General features: G+C 35.2%; 2 protein-coding genes across 4 annotated transcripts; both read right to left on the bottom strand.

The window, feature by feature from the left end:
* Window positions 1–1,973: 1,973 nt before the first annotated feature.
* LOC125655417 (flagellar attachment zone protein 1-like) lies at window positions 1,974–8,117 on the bottom strand. The gene is made up of 4 exons (XM_048885695.2): window positions 7,906–8,117; window positions 6,758–7,049; window positions 4,282–4,331; window positions 1,974–4,157 (listed from the first exon to the last, which is right to left on the bottom strand). The coding sequence occupies exons 2-4, from the start codon at window positions 7,041–7,043 to the stop codon at window positions 3,321–3,323; spliced, it is 1,173 nt and encodes a 390-aa protein (XP_048741652.2). The 5' UTR covers window positions 7,044–7,049; window positions 7,906–8,117; the 3' UTR covers window positions 1,974–3,320.
* Window positions 8,118–9,580: 1,463 nt separating this feature from the next.
* LOC125655420 (interferon-induced protein 44-like) lies at window positions 9,581–18,996 on the bottom strand. 3 transcript variants are annotated; one of them, XM_048885702.2, is made up of 7 exons: window positions 18,934–18,996; window positions 16,362–16,890; window positions 15,778–15,827; window positions 14,879–15,085; window positions 12,423–12,593; window positions 12,041–12,212; window positions 9,581–11,885 (listed from the first exon to the last, which is right to left on the bottom strand). In XM_048885702.2, exons 2-7 carry the CDS (start codon window positions 16,879–16,881, stop codon window positions 11,578–11,580), a joined length of 1,428 nt encoding a protein of 475 aa, XP_048741659.2. In that variant the 5' UTR covers window positions 16,882–16,890; window positions 18,934–18,996; the 3' UTR covers window positions 9,581–11,577. The 3 variants fall into 3 exon arrangements, with proteins under 3 accessions (XP_048741659.2, XP_056000064.1, XP_048741660.2); XM_056144089.1 differs by having other exon boundaries at window positions 12,041–12,206; XM_048885703.2 differs by having other exon boundaries at window positions 15,778–15,824.
* Between the last annotated feature and the right edge of the window lie 698 nt (window positions 18,997–19,694).

The following is a 19,694-nucleotide window of genomic DNA, read 5'->3' as shown; positions in this document are numbered from 1 at the left end:
AGATTGATCACTGTTCGTTATCTTTACCTTTCATTCCATTATCATCTGCATATGGTGTTTATATCTTTCAACTGATTCGATACGCAAGATCTTGTTCTGCGTATGATAAGTTTTTAAACCGAGGCAGGCTTCTAACAAACAAGTTGATTTCACAGGGGTTTCAAAAGTCTCGTTTAAAAACAGCGTTTCCTAAATTCTATGGTCGTTATGAGGATCTAATTTGCCAATACAATCGAAGATTTGGTCATGTGCTGTCTGACCATGCTGTTTCCTACCAATTGTTAGGCCATTCATTCATGACACACTGATTTGACTACGGATTACTCCGTTTACCTGATCTAGATATAGAGCTCACTGCAGGTGTGAACGGTCGACAGAGAGGCTTACTTCTCGGTAACTGATCCCACCTCTGGTATATATCAAGGGGTCCGTGTTTGCACAACTCCTAATTTTGTATTCCTTATAGGAGATATGATATTAATCACTGTTCGGTATCTTCACCTTGTGACATCATGTATAGTGGGGGAAAATGATTAACGCTAATGAATAGACATTCAATTTCATTTCTTGCAAGGGGCCTCCATGGCCGAGTGGTTAGAGCATCGCGCTGAAAATCACACGGCCTCTCACCTCCGTCGGCGCGGATTCGAATCCTACTCGTGCCGGTAAGTGAGAAAGTTTCCCAGTTTACCTTCGGAAGGTCGGTGGTCTCTTCCCAGGTACTGTACATTGTATCTGGGTTCTCTCTTCCACCAATAAAAACTGGACGCCACCAGATAACTGAAAAATTGTTGAGTGTGGCGGAAAACATTAATCAATCAATCATTTCTTGCAAAGTCATTGAATGTGAGATAGACATTACCAAAGTCAAATTGGGGTATTTGTCGCGTTGATGGTTTGCTAGTGCTAAACGTTATAAGTCATATGAACCGCTCTGGACGCCATCATGAAAATAAGATACTAACATTAAATGTCATGGACGAACATAGGGGAGAGGTGAAGGAAAAAACCATACAGTTAGCATTAATTAACGTACATCATGGGATACGGTAGTAGAGCGATTGGAGTTCATTAGCGTCATATTCACTGAATTTTTTAAATTCATTTCGCCATGTACTGGAATTAGAGTACTAGAATAGAACATCTGAAAACATATTGAAAAATTATTGAAAGGGTATTCACTCCCCCATTGTCTGTGTGAATTTCAGGCATAAATTGTTTTTAGAGAAAGTTTAACAGGGTTGTGAGGCATTGTTAATCAATTTTCACTGATTTGCAGGGACAGCAACTCTTCTCTGCCCATAAATCCTTTCAATGACATTTGGACAAATTTGTATTGAGGATTTCCTATATTACGATTATTACCAAGCATGAAGAAAACTCATACACTATTTGTTTCATGCTGAGCTCTCCTGCCTATTCTTAACCTGTATTTTTTTTTTTATCTAATTTGATTTCTCGATAGTGTTTGCTTTTGATTTAATTTCTCCTGAATTTGTGAGGTGCTTTGCGTATTGAGTTGGTGCATGTGTTATTCTTTTTAAGATGAACTGAAAAGCAGTTATGACCCCATCCGGATCTCCTAATTTGAACATGCCTGAATGTTCATTACACAAGTTATTAGATAAACATCCCGCCTCTGGCGGGTGTGACCGGTCGACAGGGGATGCTTACTCCTCCTACGCACCTGATCCCACCTCTGGTATATCCAGGGATCCGTGTTTGCCCCACTCTAAATTTTCTATTGCTTATAGGAGTTATTTGATTGATCATTGTAGTTATCTTCACCTTTCATGAACATTCTAGGAATTCGGATGGAGTCACAACTGCTTTTCAGTTCATCTTAAAGAGAATAACACAGGATAAATCTCTAGCGTTTTTATGATTTGGACACTTGAGCATTATCTAAGTTCGCTCTTAACAAATCATTCGTTGGTATTTTCAACAATTGACAATATAATAACAAGACAAAGTTGATGCGTAGTATTTTATTTGAAGACCAATCACCGAAACAACAAAATGAATGTAAAATAGAGAAGTAAGTACTAGAGAAAGGAAAACCGCCAGCCCGGGGTTTAGTTCTGTGTGACTGGAAAATAATGAAATATATTAATAGAGTTCTTGTAAAAGGCCACATTCAACAAAAACTGTTCACCTTTACAAACATTAAAATGAGGTCATCATCATCATGTATGCCAGAGTGAAGCGTTTCTGCATTATCAAAGAAAACAATTTTTTTTCATCACGCAAAAAACAACACACAATAAATCATATAAAATAAATGAGAGTTTGTTTCACTTTCGACGGTACAATCATAATTCACAAGAGGTGCTTAAACGAACGATTTGATAAAATTGTATCAAAAAGATTTAAAATAAAATTTTACTTCAATGAATAACCTTAACATCACAGTCTGTAGAGCTTAAAATCACCCGGACATTTAAATTTATTTGACAGTGTGTAATTCGGTAATCTATCAGCGTGTTGGAAAAGCCTAAATGCCCTTTTCTCGAATGCTAGTCAATGTACACAATCTTGGCACGAGTTGCGCAGATGCATGTCAGCGAGGTCTTGCAAAAGTCAATGAGGGTAAACAATGTAGCACACATTTTAAATTTTAAACCAATGTTCTCTTCTACACGTATTGCCATTAGAGCTCCTGGTGGCTATGTTGGTTGTATATTGTTTAATGTCCCGGTGAAGGGCTGCAAATTTTAATCTTATGTTTGGCACTTACGGCCTTTGAGCAGGGAGGGATCTTTATCGTGCCACACCTACTGTGACACGGGACTTCAGTTTTTTGGTGTCTCATCCGAAGGACCGCCCCATTTAGTCGCATCTTACGGCAAGCAAGGGGTACTGAGTGCCTATTCTAACCCGGTGGTGGCTAGGAGGACTAAGCATTAAATATTCCATCTGACGACAGGTTGTATCGTTTAGCGTCTGTACATGTAGGTACATACATCATAGACTTGTGGGACATGTTATTTGATGTAATAGTCTATAGTTCACATCAGATATGTAAGGGAGAGGGCAGCTGACATTTGCTGAAACATGGGCAGGTAATAAGATGAATACATAGAATTGACCAATCTGTAGTCATATGATCTCCCAAATGGTACCATGTTATCACATCAGGAAATGATTAAGAATATGTACATCTGGAGTGAGCAAAAGCATTGCTCCCTTGATTTGAGCAGATATGGGAAATGGATGAGGTATCAACAGAAGCAATGTTTTTGACGGATTTCATTGGGAATTAAGAACATTACAAGTAATGTTGTCGACGGATTCCATTGGGAATCAATGGCATTGTGACATCAGTGACATTTCTTTCCTTTCAATCTTAGACACTTATCGTTCTTGCATTCCTTCGTGTTTTTTAAGTTTTGTTCAAACTTGCTTTTCTTTTTATCCACGTTGACCATTTCCTCTTCCAAATTTCTATTCTTCATTATCAGATTTTCGTTTTCTTCCACTAGTTTCTGCAACTTGTCCATCAGAGAATCGTTGTCAGACTTTAACTTTTGCATTCTATCTTGTACAGAATGGAAATGTTCTTCAATCTCATTTAGATGCTGTGGATGTGGCACACGGAACGTTTCGGCGAATTTCTTGAGAAAAGTTTTGATCTCGATGTTCAGGTTTTTTAGTCTTCCCACTCTTTCTTCGTTCTTTTCTTTCAGGCCAATGAACTGAGTCTGCAGAGCAGTGAATCTATCGTCGGGGGGTACCTGAGAATCTGATTCGATATTCTCTAGTTGGGTCTGTAGAGCTTTCAACTCCTCTTCCTTCTTCGTATGTTCTTCGAGGAGCTCTTCATGTCTTTGTTTTAAAAGTTCATAAGCTCCGAATTTTTCCTCGTTGTACGTTTGCATAGCATCAAACTTGTTTTCGATGTCTGTAGTGATGGTGTCCATTTGATTCTTGATAACATCGTTGTTCTCCAGGAGTACCCCAAATTGCTTTTGCTGGTCTGAAAAGGCGCGATCAGTCTTCTCTCCCTGTCGTTCCACTTGTCTCTGTGTTTCCTCCTGTCTTTCGTAAATCATCTCCAGTCTCTCCATTAGTTGTTCCAATGTTGTCACTCTGTCTTTCATCGATGTATCAGATTCAACAGTACCCGACGCTCCGCTGTGGTTGCGAGGATTTTCGGTCTGAAATATAGTAAAGAAGTTTGTGAGGGTTTGTGGGGAACATTGAGGATTATGACCCTCACTATTCCAAAGTTTTAGGTATACTAATACTGTTTGTGCTCGTAAGTTAACCGTCAACGCTTACTTGACTATGGAAGTGATGTCCAGTAAGATGTAGGTTAGGAGCACCTGTTTCTGTAATTAAGACAAGGTCATTGTATATAAAACAAAGTTAAAGTTAATCTGAAAAAAATGAAGACAATACATTATCACGCCGTTGATGAATGGAAGCAGGATAAATTGCTTAAATTCACTCTTTAACATCCTCGGCACCTGATCCCACCTCTGGTATATCCAGCGATCCGTGTTTGTAGAACTCTTTATTTTGTATTCCTTAAAGGAGTTATGAGATTGATCACTGTGATCTTTACTTTCATCTATTCTTGTAGTTTTTTTTTCCTTAAAATTTAGTTTTTGATCACAAAATTACTAACCATATAATTACTATGTAACAAGAACACAATCTGCAATTTCTTACTGATTATTATGCCCCGAACACATAGTTTTGGGGAAATTGTTTTTCCTCCGTTTCTTATTATTATTAAGGTCTTCCGTTTCCAACGGAGGGACCTTATTGTTATTCTTAAGGAGGTACTCTACATCGTCATAATGGCTGACTTCCTTTTAAAACATGGATGAAAATATAAATATCAGCAATAAATGTCTATTCATTTCTAAAACCATCGCCTAGCTGAGTAGCTCAGTAGGTAAAGCACGTCGACTACTGAACTGTAGATCGCGGGTTCGAGTCCAGCAGGGCTTTTATTAAAAATTTTCAGATTGCTTTCTACTAAAACTGCATTTTTTGACTAAATGAATTAAGTTTGAAAGTTTTCAATTTCAAACTATTGTTGTTCATACCCCCCACTTTTCATCCATATTAAATTTCTCTGGTGTAGCATACCGCATTTTTTTCTATTATTATTTTTTTCTTACAATTTTTGTTCGCGCAATTTGTCGAATATGCGTTCACCGATTAGGGTCAAATTTTCAGGAATGATAGATATTCACTTCAACTCAATAATTCTTTTTGCGATTTTGTTTACGTCAATTATTACATAAGATATTGACGTTTTGGTGAAATTTTGAGGGTCACTTTGCCCGGGAGTGTTCTTGGAAACTGGTGGAGATATTAACTTCAAAATTTCAGATTTCATAGTTGTGCATAGCAGCATTCAAATTTGATCTACATTAAGAACACCGGAGTTCACTAGGGCCCGAAAAAATGTCACAATTTTTACGGCATTTTTGGACACATTTTTTAAATATCATTTGATGTAGAAATAGTTTGAAAAGACGCATAGAACAAAATTTGTAGATAATGAGAAGATCTATTCGACAATGACAGGTTTTAGGGTCCAGACCCTCAAATAAAGGACCGGGAGGGGTAAAAAGTATTTCTAGATATCTCAAAAATTAAACAGAATGTGAAGCATTATTGAAAGAAAGTTGTTTGTTTTGACGTTTTACAATACGTAAGTTCCGAGTTATCCAAAAGTTATTTCCCTTTGTCGAACTCTTTCGCATTTTATGACGTATGTTGGGTACACAATGTATACATTATATCGTAGACTGGCACTGTTCATAACGATTACGTACGATTAATGTAATGAAAGCGTAACTTTTGTTTATATCAATCATTGGTATGCATATTCTGGCCATATCAAGCATAATTTGTTTGAATAAGATCATTAAATTGGCTATTAAATCATTATTCGTTTCCTCTTCTACACGAGTGACCCTTTTATCAAAGAAAGATGGCAATTAACAATATTTGTTTGAGCCATTTTGTTATCCAATATTCATAAACTCACTAAAGTTGCCTTTCCCCTGAGATAGGATGGTCTCAGAAACTCTGGATATCATCTTTTAAGAAATAATACAACGATAGTAATTAGCAAATGTACCCACTGTCATCATATTTTACGTCATAATTTACGGAAGAGTTCAATAAAGGGAAATAACTGTTGGGGAACTCGGAACTTCCGTATTGCTGATGTTCGTTATCTTCACCTTGTTTATTTTATACCCGTCAATGTATCATTTTCTGATACCCTTGATTTCACACAGTGTGATTCGGTTTTCCGGATCACCGCTATGTGGTTTTCTGATTCCGTATCCGTATCCTCTGAAACTGATGACGTCACAATGCGTCAACGCAACGTTTTTTTTTTTGTGTGTGGAAAGCATCGACAGTGTCGCAAACAAAACTTCGTACACAAAACAATGTCACTGTATGTCTGTGATTTTGATAATTTGGATAACATTAATTTTATTATCTTATAAATGTGGATTTAAAAATGCATTAGGGGTAGATAATAAATTATCATTACTACAGTAACTTGATCCGAAAAGTAAGATCACATCTCGTTGACAGGCGTGGGTCATCAGATCAAACTTGACGCTTCGCATCTCGTGTGATCTGCTGGTCCATGCCTGTCATCTCGACGTGACCCGACTCTTCGGATCAAGGTACTGTAGATCTAGTACATGTAATATATCATGTTGATGGTACATAGATATTGAATACTGTGACTATTCCTAAATACCGAAGTTTGTACCTTTCGAATGAAGTTTAGCAGAAATATGACCAAATCCAGCGTTTCTAAGCGCGTCAACAAAGGCTTGGAAATTCGCCACAGAATTGCTTTTTATCAGGGCGAAGAGGAACTTTTCTATTCGGTCTTTCTCAGAGAGGTGGGAAGATTTTAATTCTTCCCACAGTTCCACGGAGAGTGCTTTACTCTCCACAAGAGAGTCAGCAATGTCCGAGAGTCTCACATCCTTCTTGATAGATCCCCATACCGACTGTAGCTTGTCTTTATAATGCACACCAAATCTATCCATTGTGTCCTTAAAGACAAATCATAGTAGTGTTATAGAGGAAACAATAACAAAGAAAATCGTGTTTCCGATGTCTGTAAAAAGCGAATCAATAATGTTAATCCCTCAAACAACAGGGGGGACCTGCTGTCATAACCCATTGGACCCACGGGTCTAGTATCTAATACCTGTCATCAGTAGGATTAAAATTCGTCCTCCACACAATTTTGGTTTGTTTCATTTATTTATCGAATATGATGTTTGAATTACACTATGAATTTTCTTATTAAGTTTGTTAAATATTTTAGGTCTTCTGAACCACTTGAATACAAAATACAGTATTGAGAGGTGTATATCTATTTACAGTTCCAATCAATTATTTTTTGAAAATCAATGGAATTTGTGGAACAATATATCTGAACCCACTGAACAATATATTTTTTACTGCATGTTTTGTATAAATTTATATTTTTTGATACTGTTATAGTTGCCTCAATAATTATTTTTTGGTATAATTTCAGCTATTTTTGAAATGTATGAGGGGAGTATGAATGGTTGGTATGAGTGATTATATATCCATTGTACATCTTACCTTTAAAAGTATATATTATGATGCACTTAATTTCTAATTGTACAATGGACAATGCCAATAAAAATAAAGTTTGTTAATTCCTCTTCTTTGACCTTAATCACTGTAATTTTACAATTGAAAATTAGAGAGAGAAAATTCGAAATGGAATATAATTAGTCAGTAAATGCTAAAACATAAAAAAAAAATGCATTGTTTTCCTGCATTGTCCTAAAATATCACGTTAGAGAAATTAACGTGTGGAAAATTTTGAAAATCTTTTTAGAATTGATACGTGAAAATATAGTATGCACCTACCTATGAAACAAGCAATGCTTCCTTTACGATGTCCAAAGTACGTGTATGTTTAAGAGTCAGGTCTTTTCCAGGAACTGCCCAGGAGTGACATTATTCGATATATTTAGCAATGGGTATCCGTGCATGTGCACTGATTTTAATCCTTGGTCCCTATCAGCAGATCTGCAATAGATATTTTATGACTCCTGTCTTTGATAGTTTGTACGTTTAAATTGATAAGAAGTTTGCACAATCTGTACAGTATCTTACACGATCAGTGTCGTCTGCAGTAAAGAAGTAGGTAATATAAAAACTCAGATACATTGATGAACAGATTTAAAGGGATCAATTGAATTGACAATGAAGCATACTTGCCAACTTTTAAAAATCCCCATGGGGGATTTTTGCGCGCGACGACCTTTTTTCAAAGCTCAAAATTCACGACATTTTACCATGAAAATAAATATTTGTCTTTTCAAATAAAATTTCAATCTAATCATTGTACATGTATCATATATTAACACAACATCAAGTGTGTTTGGCCATTAACTTTAACAAAACTATAAAAAAAAAACACATTGAAAGATATACATAAATATATATTTTTTTAAATCATCTATTCAGTGCAAAAAAATCCTCTCCAACAAGTCACATACATATTATCAAATAATACTTAAAATTGCATCCTTTTAGAAAATTGGGATTTCGGGGTATTTTTCCAATCCCGATCGGGATATCGGGATTTGCCTTTTCAACTGCTTCAAATCGGGAGAATTCCGCACAAATCGGGAAAGTTGGCATGTATGATGAAGTATTGATGAATGACATGTATATCCTGAGAAATGATAAAGCATCGAAATATTCTGAATATGATTAATGTCTCATATATCTTTTAAAATAAATTAGAATGATGGCGCCATATATATCATTTACTATGCAAGTAGAGGTTATTAGAAATGTTTAATTTCTATCATAGAAAATAACACTCCTTTATACGGTTTTAGAATATGTATTTGATGCAAGTAATGTTTGGAAAGCTTATTGCATGGCTGGTTTACATTGCAATACATGATAGAAATATAAAATATATGGCAATAAATCATTATTAATTGGAATAGTTAGTCTATAATACATAAAAAGTATTCAATTGTCAAATGAAATGAATAATTCGCTGCATATAATAAGTATGTTGATGGCTTTTTCATACAATGAAGAGTGTCTATATATAAGATATGAATAAATGTAATGTAGATTGCATCATTTTATTTTGTGTAAAATCGTAAAAATAAGAATGCATGAACAGTATAAAGCATATCCCTCTTTTTCACTGACAAAGACCATATCCTTATCATTTGCTATGGGAAAATAAATATACCACCCTAGTGGCATCTCCCCACTTTCACATATTGTAACTTTAAAAATTGCAGTAGAAAAAGAAAATACTACCAGAATTGGTATAGAGTAATTATTTTATGATTACGAGAATCGGGCTTGAGAAAGTAAACTTCCTGATCTTTAACACCCACTTACTCATTTTTGATCGCGAATTTCCTATTTTTGCTGAAATATGCCTAGATCATACCTTACTTGTACGATATAACTCCGTGAGGTTCAAACGATGCATTTCCGTGAAATCAGTGGTAGGCTATGAGCACATTTTTTTTTTCAAATTTAGATATGAAGACATAAGACATAATGAAATTACGTGATGTTTATTTTTTTTTAAGGTACACAAGGCTAAATATACAGACATTATCAAACACTGACAGTAAGGCTAAATATACAGACATTATAAAACACTGACAGTAAGGCTAAATATACAGCCATTATCAAACACTGACAGTAAGGCTATATATACAGCCATTATAAAACACTGACAGTGAGGCTAAATATACAGCCATTATAAAACACTGACAGTGAAAACAAATAGAAAAGAACCCTTTAAATAACAAAAAGAAAAAAAAAGAAGATAATTTCTAATGATTTTTAACAATAAAGATGCACTGAAATTCAGCCATTTAATATCAACAGATGACAAGAAATATTTGTAACTTATGACTTTACGGCGTCTGCATTGAACAGAAAGAATGCAAAGAAGTTATTTTTAGTCGCGGCTGTATATCGATCGATCGGAGACACTGTGTATAGCCAGCTGTTGTATTGTATGTCACATTAAAATCGGACTATTGGCTACATTATTGCAAGTTATGTATTCAAAACATTTAAAAACTTTATCGATGTCACAAATATAAAGATAGATAAGAGAATATTGTTCTAGATATTTTTATGGCACTTAAATATGCACATAAGCTGCAAAAACACTACCGTATATGATATATTCCGAGGGCGCTCGCAATGATGCTTTGCATTTTCTAATATTTCACATAACACTTTGCAACAGTGTCTTTTAAGCATTAAATGTTTTTTTGACATTTTCTTTCAATCGGTGACATAACCTAAAAAAAAATGAAATCGGTCGAAGATTATGCCATAAGATGAAAGGCTAAAAATGAAGAGGAAGAACTTGACACTGTCAGAATGGAGAAAGACTAGAATATTTCGTATTGGACATGTTCAAGCAATAATTACTGAAAAAACTTAGATAGTGTACATGATGAGTATGTGCCGGTTCCAGCTGACAAAGCTTTTTGTTTGTTTGTATAGCTCATTATCATAGCTGTATTTTAAATGATCTTGGCATTAATTCCGCATTTGGCAATCCTACTTATACTCTAACTTCCCTGTAAAAAGACAAAATTCTTCAAAATCACGTTTCAGTTATAAATACATTTGATATCCCAGTCAATGGAACGAATGAATTAGAGTTACCATACTTATACCGCATTCCAAAACTTCACAAAAACCCAAACCGAGATACATCGAAGGATACAGAGTATGTACTACCAAGCCCCTGTCTTTACTCTGCATGGAAATATTAACTGCTGTAAAAAAGAAACTTTAGACGTATTGTGCTACAACATAAGTGGTATAAATCTATGGATTCTCAAAATGTAAAAAAAAAAAAAAAAAAAAAAACACCCCAAAACCCACACACAAGATATCTTCAATTATTTGAGTTTATGTTCATTTGGCGCCCCATAAGCAGGAGACGTTGTATTGAAAATTTTGAAGCGCCATATGATTTGTAAGTGACGTGTAATGGACATGATAGTTGTCAAACCAATACGCCCTGTTCAGAGACGGCATATTGGAGATTTAGGAGCCTCGTGTGATTCCTTATTATTATATTATCATTATCATTATTATTGTACATTTATATAGCGATTTATCTCATCAAGACAATTACCCTAAAGCGCTTTACATGTAAAACAAACTAAAACGAAGAACAAGGAAAACATAAAAAGGGCATAGAATAAAACAAAAGCTGAGGTTAACATAGTAATCATTGTTTTATCCAATCATATTTTCACAAGTTTGTTCAAAATGGGATAAAGACAATCAGAAAAATCTTCATTTATAAGTGGCTAGATTGAACAGTATCGAATCTTATTCGAAAATATTAATTCTTGCTGTACAAATTTATTCATGAAATATTTTAACTTAAAACAAAACTTGAGAGAGAAAGAGAGAGTATGTGTTTTTTCTATACTGATATAGCAAGAAGGATCATGATTAAATCCACGTGACACTGGATTTCTAGAAAGCTGTTTACCAACAGGAGCAAGAAAGATATCAGTCTTTAGCGTTCAGCTTCTGTGCACTCTCTTGTTCCTCATGGCTCTGGTTTTCTAAATAGTCGTCAGCCAGTAAAAGCGCCCTACGCAACGCCTCCAGGTTCAGGATATTCATATTCAAATGAAGTTTAGTTTCTTTTTCATAGTTTTTTACGGGAAACACGTGGTTTCTTGGAATAGCCATGATGCCAGCAACCCTGTCCACTGCTCTCTCTATGCTTTCGCTCATAAACACGTTGCTAACGTCTTTCTCTACAAGTCCGCAAATCTTGCCTATTTTGGTCAGGAAAGCTAAGTGTGGTATACCTGTTAGAAAAAATAATCATACATTATGAAACAGATATGCGTGAAACTTTATCCCCGTCCATGGTCGATTGACATTTCATGAATTCATATGAAACCCAGTGTTTCCTCCGTATATATATGTACATGTAGAAAAAGTAAAAAATAATTATCGTTGCCTTTGTTGGCCACAACGTCCTTGACCTCCTTTAGTTTTCGAATCAATTGTTCTGATACAGTATTTATGTTACTTCCGTCAATGACAAAAACGACCACGTGCATCCTATCTTGCAGTGTCGGTTCTTTTACAAATCCCTGCTCTGTTCCAGACGCCACCTGATATATCTTGAGCTGTCAAATAAGAGAGAATCCAATTAATCTCCAAGAGTGTCACATCATATACTGAAAAAGCATGGATAATCCAAAAACTACACATAATGTGTCACTGAATTCAATGTAAATAATGTAATAATCAAATTATCAATCTCCATATCACTGCATACCTTAAATGAAGTCATGTTATAATTATATCAAACTAAAGTAGTAAAATACATGACGTACATGATAATGGTTTGGTTGCCTTCCGTCCAGCATGGATATCAAGTCTTGGTCTTTTATCCAGGATATTGTATTGCGATATGTTCCTTGGGAGTCACATATTCCTTGGGAGTCACATATTCTGAATTTCAGATTTCTTTTTGTTGCACGATCTCGAACTTGATATTTCGTAAACTGCAAAAATACAAATTGTTCCGATATTAGGCTTGTTAGATTTGAAAACATATTTATATTATGTTCAGTACACAGTTTTCGAGAAACAAAAGCTTGTCAATTTATTAGATTTTTACTTCGAGATAATGGAAGATTGCTACATAGATGTGGGGAATTTATGATAGGGAACCTTGATTTGTTAGTTTGCCGTTAGCATATGATTTACTGCAAAATTTGGTGTCTGGGTAGCATAGTAGCGAATAAAAGGTTTCCCACGTTTCGCAGAGTAGCAAGGAATCATTGTCTAGTAGAAGTGTGTTCGGATGTATTGGCGTAATGATACGCAGGGTGGTCATAGGACGACCAGTCAGATAACTTTATTGATATACATGTATCAAGGTAAAACTAGTTAACATCCAACGCTTTCACGGTGTTAGATGCATCTTATTTTAAACAATTTATTAATTTTAGCTCACCTGAGCCGAAGACTCAAGTGAACTTTTCTGATCGGAATTTGTCCGTCGCCCGTCGTCGATGTTCTAAACTTTTCACATTTCCATCTACTTTTTTAGAACCATTGGGCCAATTTCAAGAAAACTTGACACAAAGCATCCCTTGGTGAAGGGGATCCAAGTTTGTTGAAATGAAGGGCCATGCCCCTTCAAAGGAGAGATAATCACACAAATGCAAAAATATCGTGGGGTTATTTAAAAATATTCTCAAGAACCACTGGGCCAGAGGAGCTGAAATTTACATGAAAGCTTCCTGACATAGTGCAGACTCAAAGTTGTAAAAATCATGCCCCTTCATAGGGGATCAAAGTTTTACATACAAATATATAGTGAAAATCTTTGCAAATCTTCTTCTCAAAAACCACTGGGTCCGAAAACTTTACATTTACATGAAAGCTTTCTGATATAGTACAAATTCAAGTTTGTAAAAACCATACCCCTGTTGGTAGGTTGGGGCCACAATATGGATAAAAGTTTTACATGCAAATACGTTGGGAAATTCTTAAATACGGACCAAGGTGTCCCAGGTGAGTGATGTGGCCCATTGGCCTCTTGTTTATTAATATATACACTCTCTGGACATTATCAACACCGGCGTATGGACACAGACGTCTATTGTATTGTCATATTAATCATTTTTATACTATGTTTTTTTTTCTGGGCGGTTTGTAATGTTGTTGATGAGGGTAAACGCTAAATGTTTATTGCATATAAGCTGTATTCTATTTTATGCAATATCGCATTTGCTATGATTTATAATCATTGTATAGTTTTGTTTATTAAACGCTCGACTGCCCGAAAAGCTACATGTAGCCTGGCTTACTGCTAATTTGTGTGTTTTTTAAAATATGATAACAGTGGCAAGTAGGTCACATTCTAGTAAGAGTATGTTATACCACACTTGCTTCTCATCGCTGCGAATGGATTTCGGTTTCTATGATCGACAACGGTTTTATGTGGGATGGTGATATAGTCGCCCAATCGGACACGTGGGTTTCCTCCGGGTAATCCGGATTCCTCCCACGTCACACCACTATGCGAACGGACGACAAGCATTGCTCTACGTTTTGAGGATATTTTTGGGGATGCTAAGACATGTTTATTGAAGGTGACACTGAAAAGTAGCGTTCTTTCATTACATGTGTTCTCTTGTCCCGAGGAAATGTCAACGATACGTGTTCGTCAGAATTTAAGAGTTCGCATGATTTAAGGGACATCGCGTGGGACACTCAACATATGTGACTATTACATACTTGTGTGTTACTAAGGACTTTCTTGTACATCACTTCATTTACAGGCCCACAGCGCAGTGAATGGTGAAATACGTAATTGGGTCATATACAAAGTTGAATATTATGCTTGGGAGAGTTCACCCGTATTTTTGGGTCAGTCATGGGTAAGTCGTAAAAATAGGCACCCCGTGGAGTTCGAAGCATTCTATCGCTCGCTAGGATGATTAGCACTGCTATTCAGTTTAATGGCGCATATACTACGCTTTATTGTTTGATCATAGTGTTGATTATGGAAAGTGTGTTTTGCTATTGTGATGTATGTGGATGTAAATAAAATGATAATAAACGAATTTTCTAGCGAGCAGTATTCCTAGGTATGTTATCATTAAAGAATAAAACAAGAATCAGAGACAGCATCTACCCCACACTAGTGCAATATCATATTGAATTTACATACACATGTAACAGTCACCCGTTAACACTGTAAACAAGAATTACCATACGGTAGAACCATGTATCATCAAAACATTGTAAAATCCACATATTAGCAGTTATTATTTACATGCTCTGTTAAGCTGTTCATTATATTGGATCTACCCCCTGTGCAGACCCGTGACGAAATTTCTCCTTTGAAAACAGCATTGATGGTGTTGACAAAACTTGACTTTCCAGACCCTACTTGTCCAATCAGGAGAATATTGGTTTGCGTAATTTTAACTTCTTCAAAAGGTTCGTATTCAGCTATTGTCGACTTTAGCTCTTGGAAAAACTACAAATGTACAAACATAATTAGCATTACATTATCAATCTAAGTTCACAGTTCAAAGACTGTATGTGACAAAATGTATCAAAGAATAACCAGCGGCGGTTTTGTTTTTAAAAAAGATAAGGAGTAAGAAACGTATGTGGAATTTAATTACACACTCCTTGAAATTTGACAAACATTAATTCTACTGTTCCATGCTAAATACAATCTATAATCACTATGCTACATGCTTCAAAATCATATTTTAAATCTCGTCACATACCGGATATTTGGCCTTGACATTTGACAGATCAATTCAGAACTAACCAACCTGTGTATCAGGCACATATTACATGGTTATCAACTCAAGCAATTTAATTCGATAAGAAACAATGATGATAAAATGCTATACCAGCTTTATGTTTTGCTGTTCAGGCCTCTCACATTTTATATTATCTTCAGGTATTCGATTCTTAAAAGCAATTGTTCGCACAGAAATATATAATCTTTAACAATAAATCTTTTGTTAAAAACTAAATGGCTTAATTGTAGTACGGTAAAGATAGGCAATGGTAATGCAAACCTTTTCATCAAGTTTGTATCATCTCTCAATAGAATAAATACTTTTGAAAATCAAGCAAACGTCTGCTATCGGATTATGCAATTATTAATGAATTAAGCTTATGATAATACAGAAACTATCTATTATATTGTACCTGCATGTTCCATTCAAGTGGTTCCCTCCAAGTGGTGTCAAGACGTTCTGCTGACAAAATTTGAGTTAAAGTATATTATGATTAACAAGATGTGTTTGTGAAACGCAATGCACCGAGCGTACGTAACCATGTTCAATTGTCAAAAAATGACAGTCAATGACCTTGTCACATTGCAAAGACATTGCCCATTCACTCCATCAAGTATGAAATCCCTAACTTGCAAATTTAGTTCTATATATACTTATGACGACTGTTAGGATTGCTGACAAAGATACATATAAAAAAAAACAACACCCCAATTTTCGATCTCGGTGAAAGCATAATTCAAACATTTTGCTGGTTTGTGAATGGATGTTTTCTGTATTCTAGTCATACGCCTGCTCAATAAACAAATACACAGAACGAATAGTGATCAATCTCACAAATCCTATAAAATAATACCGGTATTTATTGTTATAAGGAAAATTGTATGATAAAGGTTGTGTTATCAATAAGGATACTTTCATGAGTGATTTAAATACTAACAAAAACAGAAACCATAGGTCTGTTTTCTGAATTCGAATTTCAGTAAACTATCCTCTCACCGTTGACCATATACACCTCCAGGTCAGTGACATTGTTGTGTCCGTTTGCGATAGTCTGCGCATCCTCTCCTGCCATATCATATCGACTTCCGCAGAATAGATCTCCTGTATCCAGAGAATAGTAGTTCGAAATTCTATCAGTAGTTTTGACAAAAGAATGCAAGTCAGAAAACCAAGGTCCATGATCCACACCTCCCCAAAAAGTATTCCCTTTGTCTCGAATGTAAGGGAACTTTTTCGCTCGCCACTTTCCATTGCTGTACAATTGAAAGAGAAATGACGTCGGGTCGGTTGACCAGGTTTTATTTCGCTTCCAGCTCTCTGATAGATATCCCCCGTACACGTTGTTGTCTGTGTTGTAGAAGACGGTCACCGTGGGACCCTTACCGTCACACAACCCGTGGAACATTTCACTGTTCCCTCCATTGCTTCTAAGTTTATACAGAAGGATGAAGTGGCACTCCTTGCCTATCCATCGATACAACTGTTCTCTATCTTTCCGTGTCAGTAGACCAGCCATACATAGAAACTGCAAGACACAATTCATTTCATTTTGTTCATTTCAAGGTTCTAAAATATGATAAATCAAAACAAATTGAAAGCACATTTTACACTTTATGCGCAATTACGATCTGTATAATCAGTTGTATCCTATCTGTTTCATAAGAATAGTGTCTCAGCTTTCGACAAGGTGAACAGTTCATTCCCTTGGTATATGCAGCATGCTTTAAAACAATAATTTACCGTCAATGAAGGAGGTGAAGTTAATGAACAGTTAGTTACCAATGCAAAAATGAAGACAACGTACAGTGATCAATATTATAACTCCTATAAAGAATACAAAATTCAGAGTAGGACAAACACGGACCCCTGTTCACACCAGAGATGTGACCATGTGCATAGGAGTAAATATCCCTAGCTGACTGGTCACATCCATTGTGAGCCCTATGTCGTGATCAGGTAAACGGAGTAATCCGTAGTTAAAAAGCAATGAAAAGAACATCATAACAATTTGAGTGAAATCTGTATGAAGCACGTCAGGCATAAATCAAGATGATAGCAATTTGCTTTTGCAAATAAGATAATTATAACGACTATATGATTTATCAAATTCTGATCTTTAATGAGATTGTTGATACCTTTGTAACATCAACGTATTTGTCAATAGCCTGCCTCAGTTTAGAAATTGATCATATCCGGAACAAGTTCTTATTTATCAAATCAGTTGAAAGACATATGCACTCTATGCAGGTGATTAATGAAATATTACTACACAAATATGTGGCGTTAACGTTGATATAGGACATTGATTCACATGTACGTTTGCATGGTTTTATCTTGCATATCTGTGTACATTGGATCAATATTTTCGAGATCGTTTGCCACCTTTATAGCTTTATCTGTTCCTTGACATGTGGAAAAAACGTAGCAACTCCGTAATGCAAATCACTGCACAAAAATGCCAGATATTAAACGTAAAATTGTTGCATATTAAGATATCTTAAAAGGAAATGTTTAGTTCAAATTTTGAAAATAGATAAACATAATGGACAAAATGATACAGAAATTGATATATATATATATATATATATATATATATATATATATATATATATAAACGTAAGGTTGGGTGTTATAATTGTTTGTTTGTGCTTTATATTAAATATTCTATACAATTGCATCGAGAGATCCACTCTCCTTATAAAATATCTTAAACACTGAATGACACAGCGACTGTGTGAGATTGCATCAGTGTGTATAAGTAGCGCTTTAGGAGCATAACAAAACTTCCTTTCTAGGGAAGTCGTTGTGGCCGAGTGGAATTACGCACTGGTTTGACAATCTTGCTAGGCGGTGGGTGCCGTACATGTATGTACGTCGCTGGTTCGACCCCGGGTTGGGGCGAAAATTTTCAGTACCTAGTTGTGATTATTTAGTGCTTTATATATATATATATATATATATATATACATTGAAATAAAGAAAATTCAACCTAGGATTTCGGATATTTTAGACTTTTAAAAAAATGATTAAGAAAAAAAATTGACACATTCGGGAAAGTGCGTCATCATATTTAACCTTTAACCTAACAATATGATCTTGACCTTCATTATACACTCCAAATATCAGGTCTCTGCTAGATACACAACAAAAGTTACCAGTTACTTTATAATAAACAGTTAAATCTCACAAAGATGAAATAAATGCATTCGAGATGAAATAGTCTCCCAAAACTCCAATATATTGGAGGTCTCCCTTATTTTCCACAATATGTCAAATAAATGCCATCGATCATATTAGTGTGTTCAGAACATCATTGTATATTAGTATGATGGACATTTCATTTATAAAATTAATGAATTTAAGAAAATAAAAATGAAAACTGATTTCACAGGTGTTTGGCTGTTTCGTACTAACTTAAATGCCAGTAAACACCAACTATGGCAACGTGAAAAAATCCGGTGGTGATTATTTATCATAAAGAATCATATGAAAAATGAAGAGGATGGTACTTGTATTATAAACTCCCTTCTTCAAAGACACATTAAAAAGTTTAGGTCTGCACACTTACCTTTGTGATCGAAGCCTGCAAACCAGGGTATTCAATGTTTCCAAGAATTTCTTTAATCTTTACTTTCGTTTTGAAATAAGGTTTCGAACAGAACATTTGTGGAATCTGTTCATATCTTTCAGTTGAGACTCCAGAGTACGAAAGGCCACTGCGCCCATTTTCGAAGCTCAATTTTTGTTTCGTGTTATAACGTGAAACTTTCGCGAATAAACGCGTAACTTTCGCGTTATAAAGCAAAACATTTACGAATAAACGCGCAACTTTCGCGTTATAACGCTTAACTTTCGCGAATTAACGTCTAATTTTTGCTACATAACGCGATACTTTCGCGAATTAACGCTTTTGTAGGTTATAAAGCGTAGATTTTGCTTATAAACACTAATTTATGGATTGAATGTGCTCAATATTAAAACCAGTAGCATGAAATAATTTGTTCATTACAATGAAGAAAAATAACAATAAACTTGTCCAGCTGTACTTTGTAATTTCGTACAATGTATATGCATATCTCTTGATATAATTTGACTGCTTTAAGAAGATCATCTTATTGACCTTTGATTCTGCTGTACATGTTTTGTGTTATTAATTGTCACATAGAAGAGGTCTTTCTAGACAATAAAATATGTTAAAACCAAACCAAAGCATATCAAAATTATAAAACAGGTAGTTACAAAGGTTGCTGTGAGAATTATATGGGTTTTTATCAAAAGATGAAAGCCAAGGGACATAACAAGAGTGGATCCAGAATTTGTGGTTAGAGG

The sequence above is a fragment of the Ostrea edulis genome, chromosome 7 (assembly GCF_947568905.1).
Source record: "Ostrea edulis chromosome 7, xbOstEdul1.1, whole genome shotgun sequence".
In the NCBI taxonomy this organism is placed as follows: domain Eukaryota; kingdom Metazoa; phylum Mollusca; class Bivalvia; order Ostreida; family Ostreidae; genus Ostrea; species Ostrea edulis.
The sequence above is the reverse complement of the archived record's forward strand: the minus strand, read 5'-3'. Positions and strand labels throughout refer to the sequence as shown.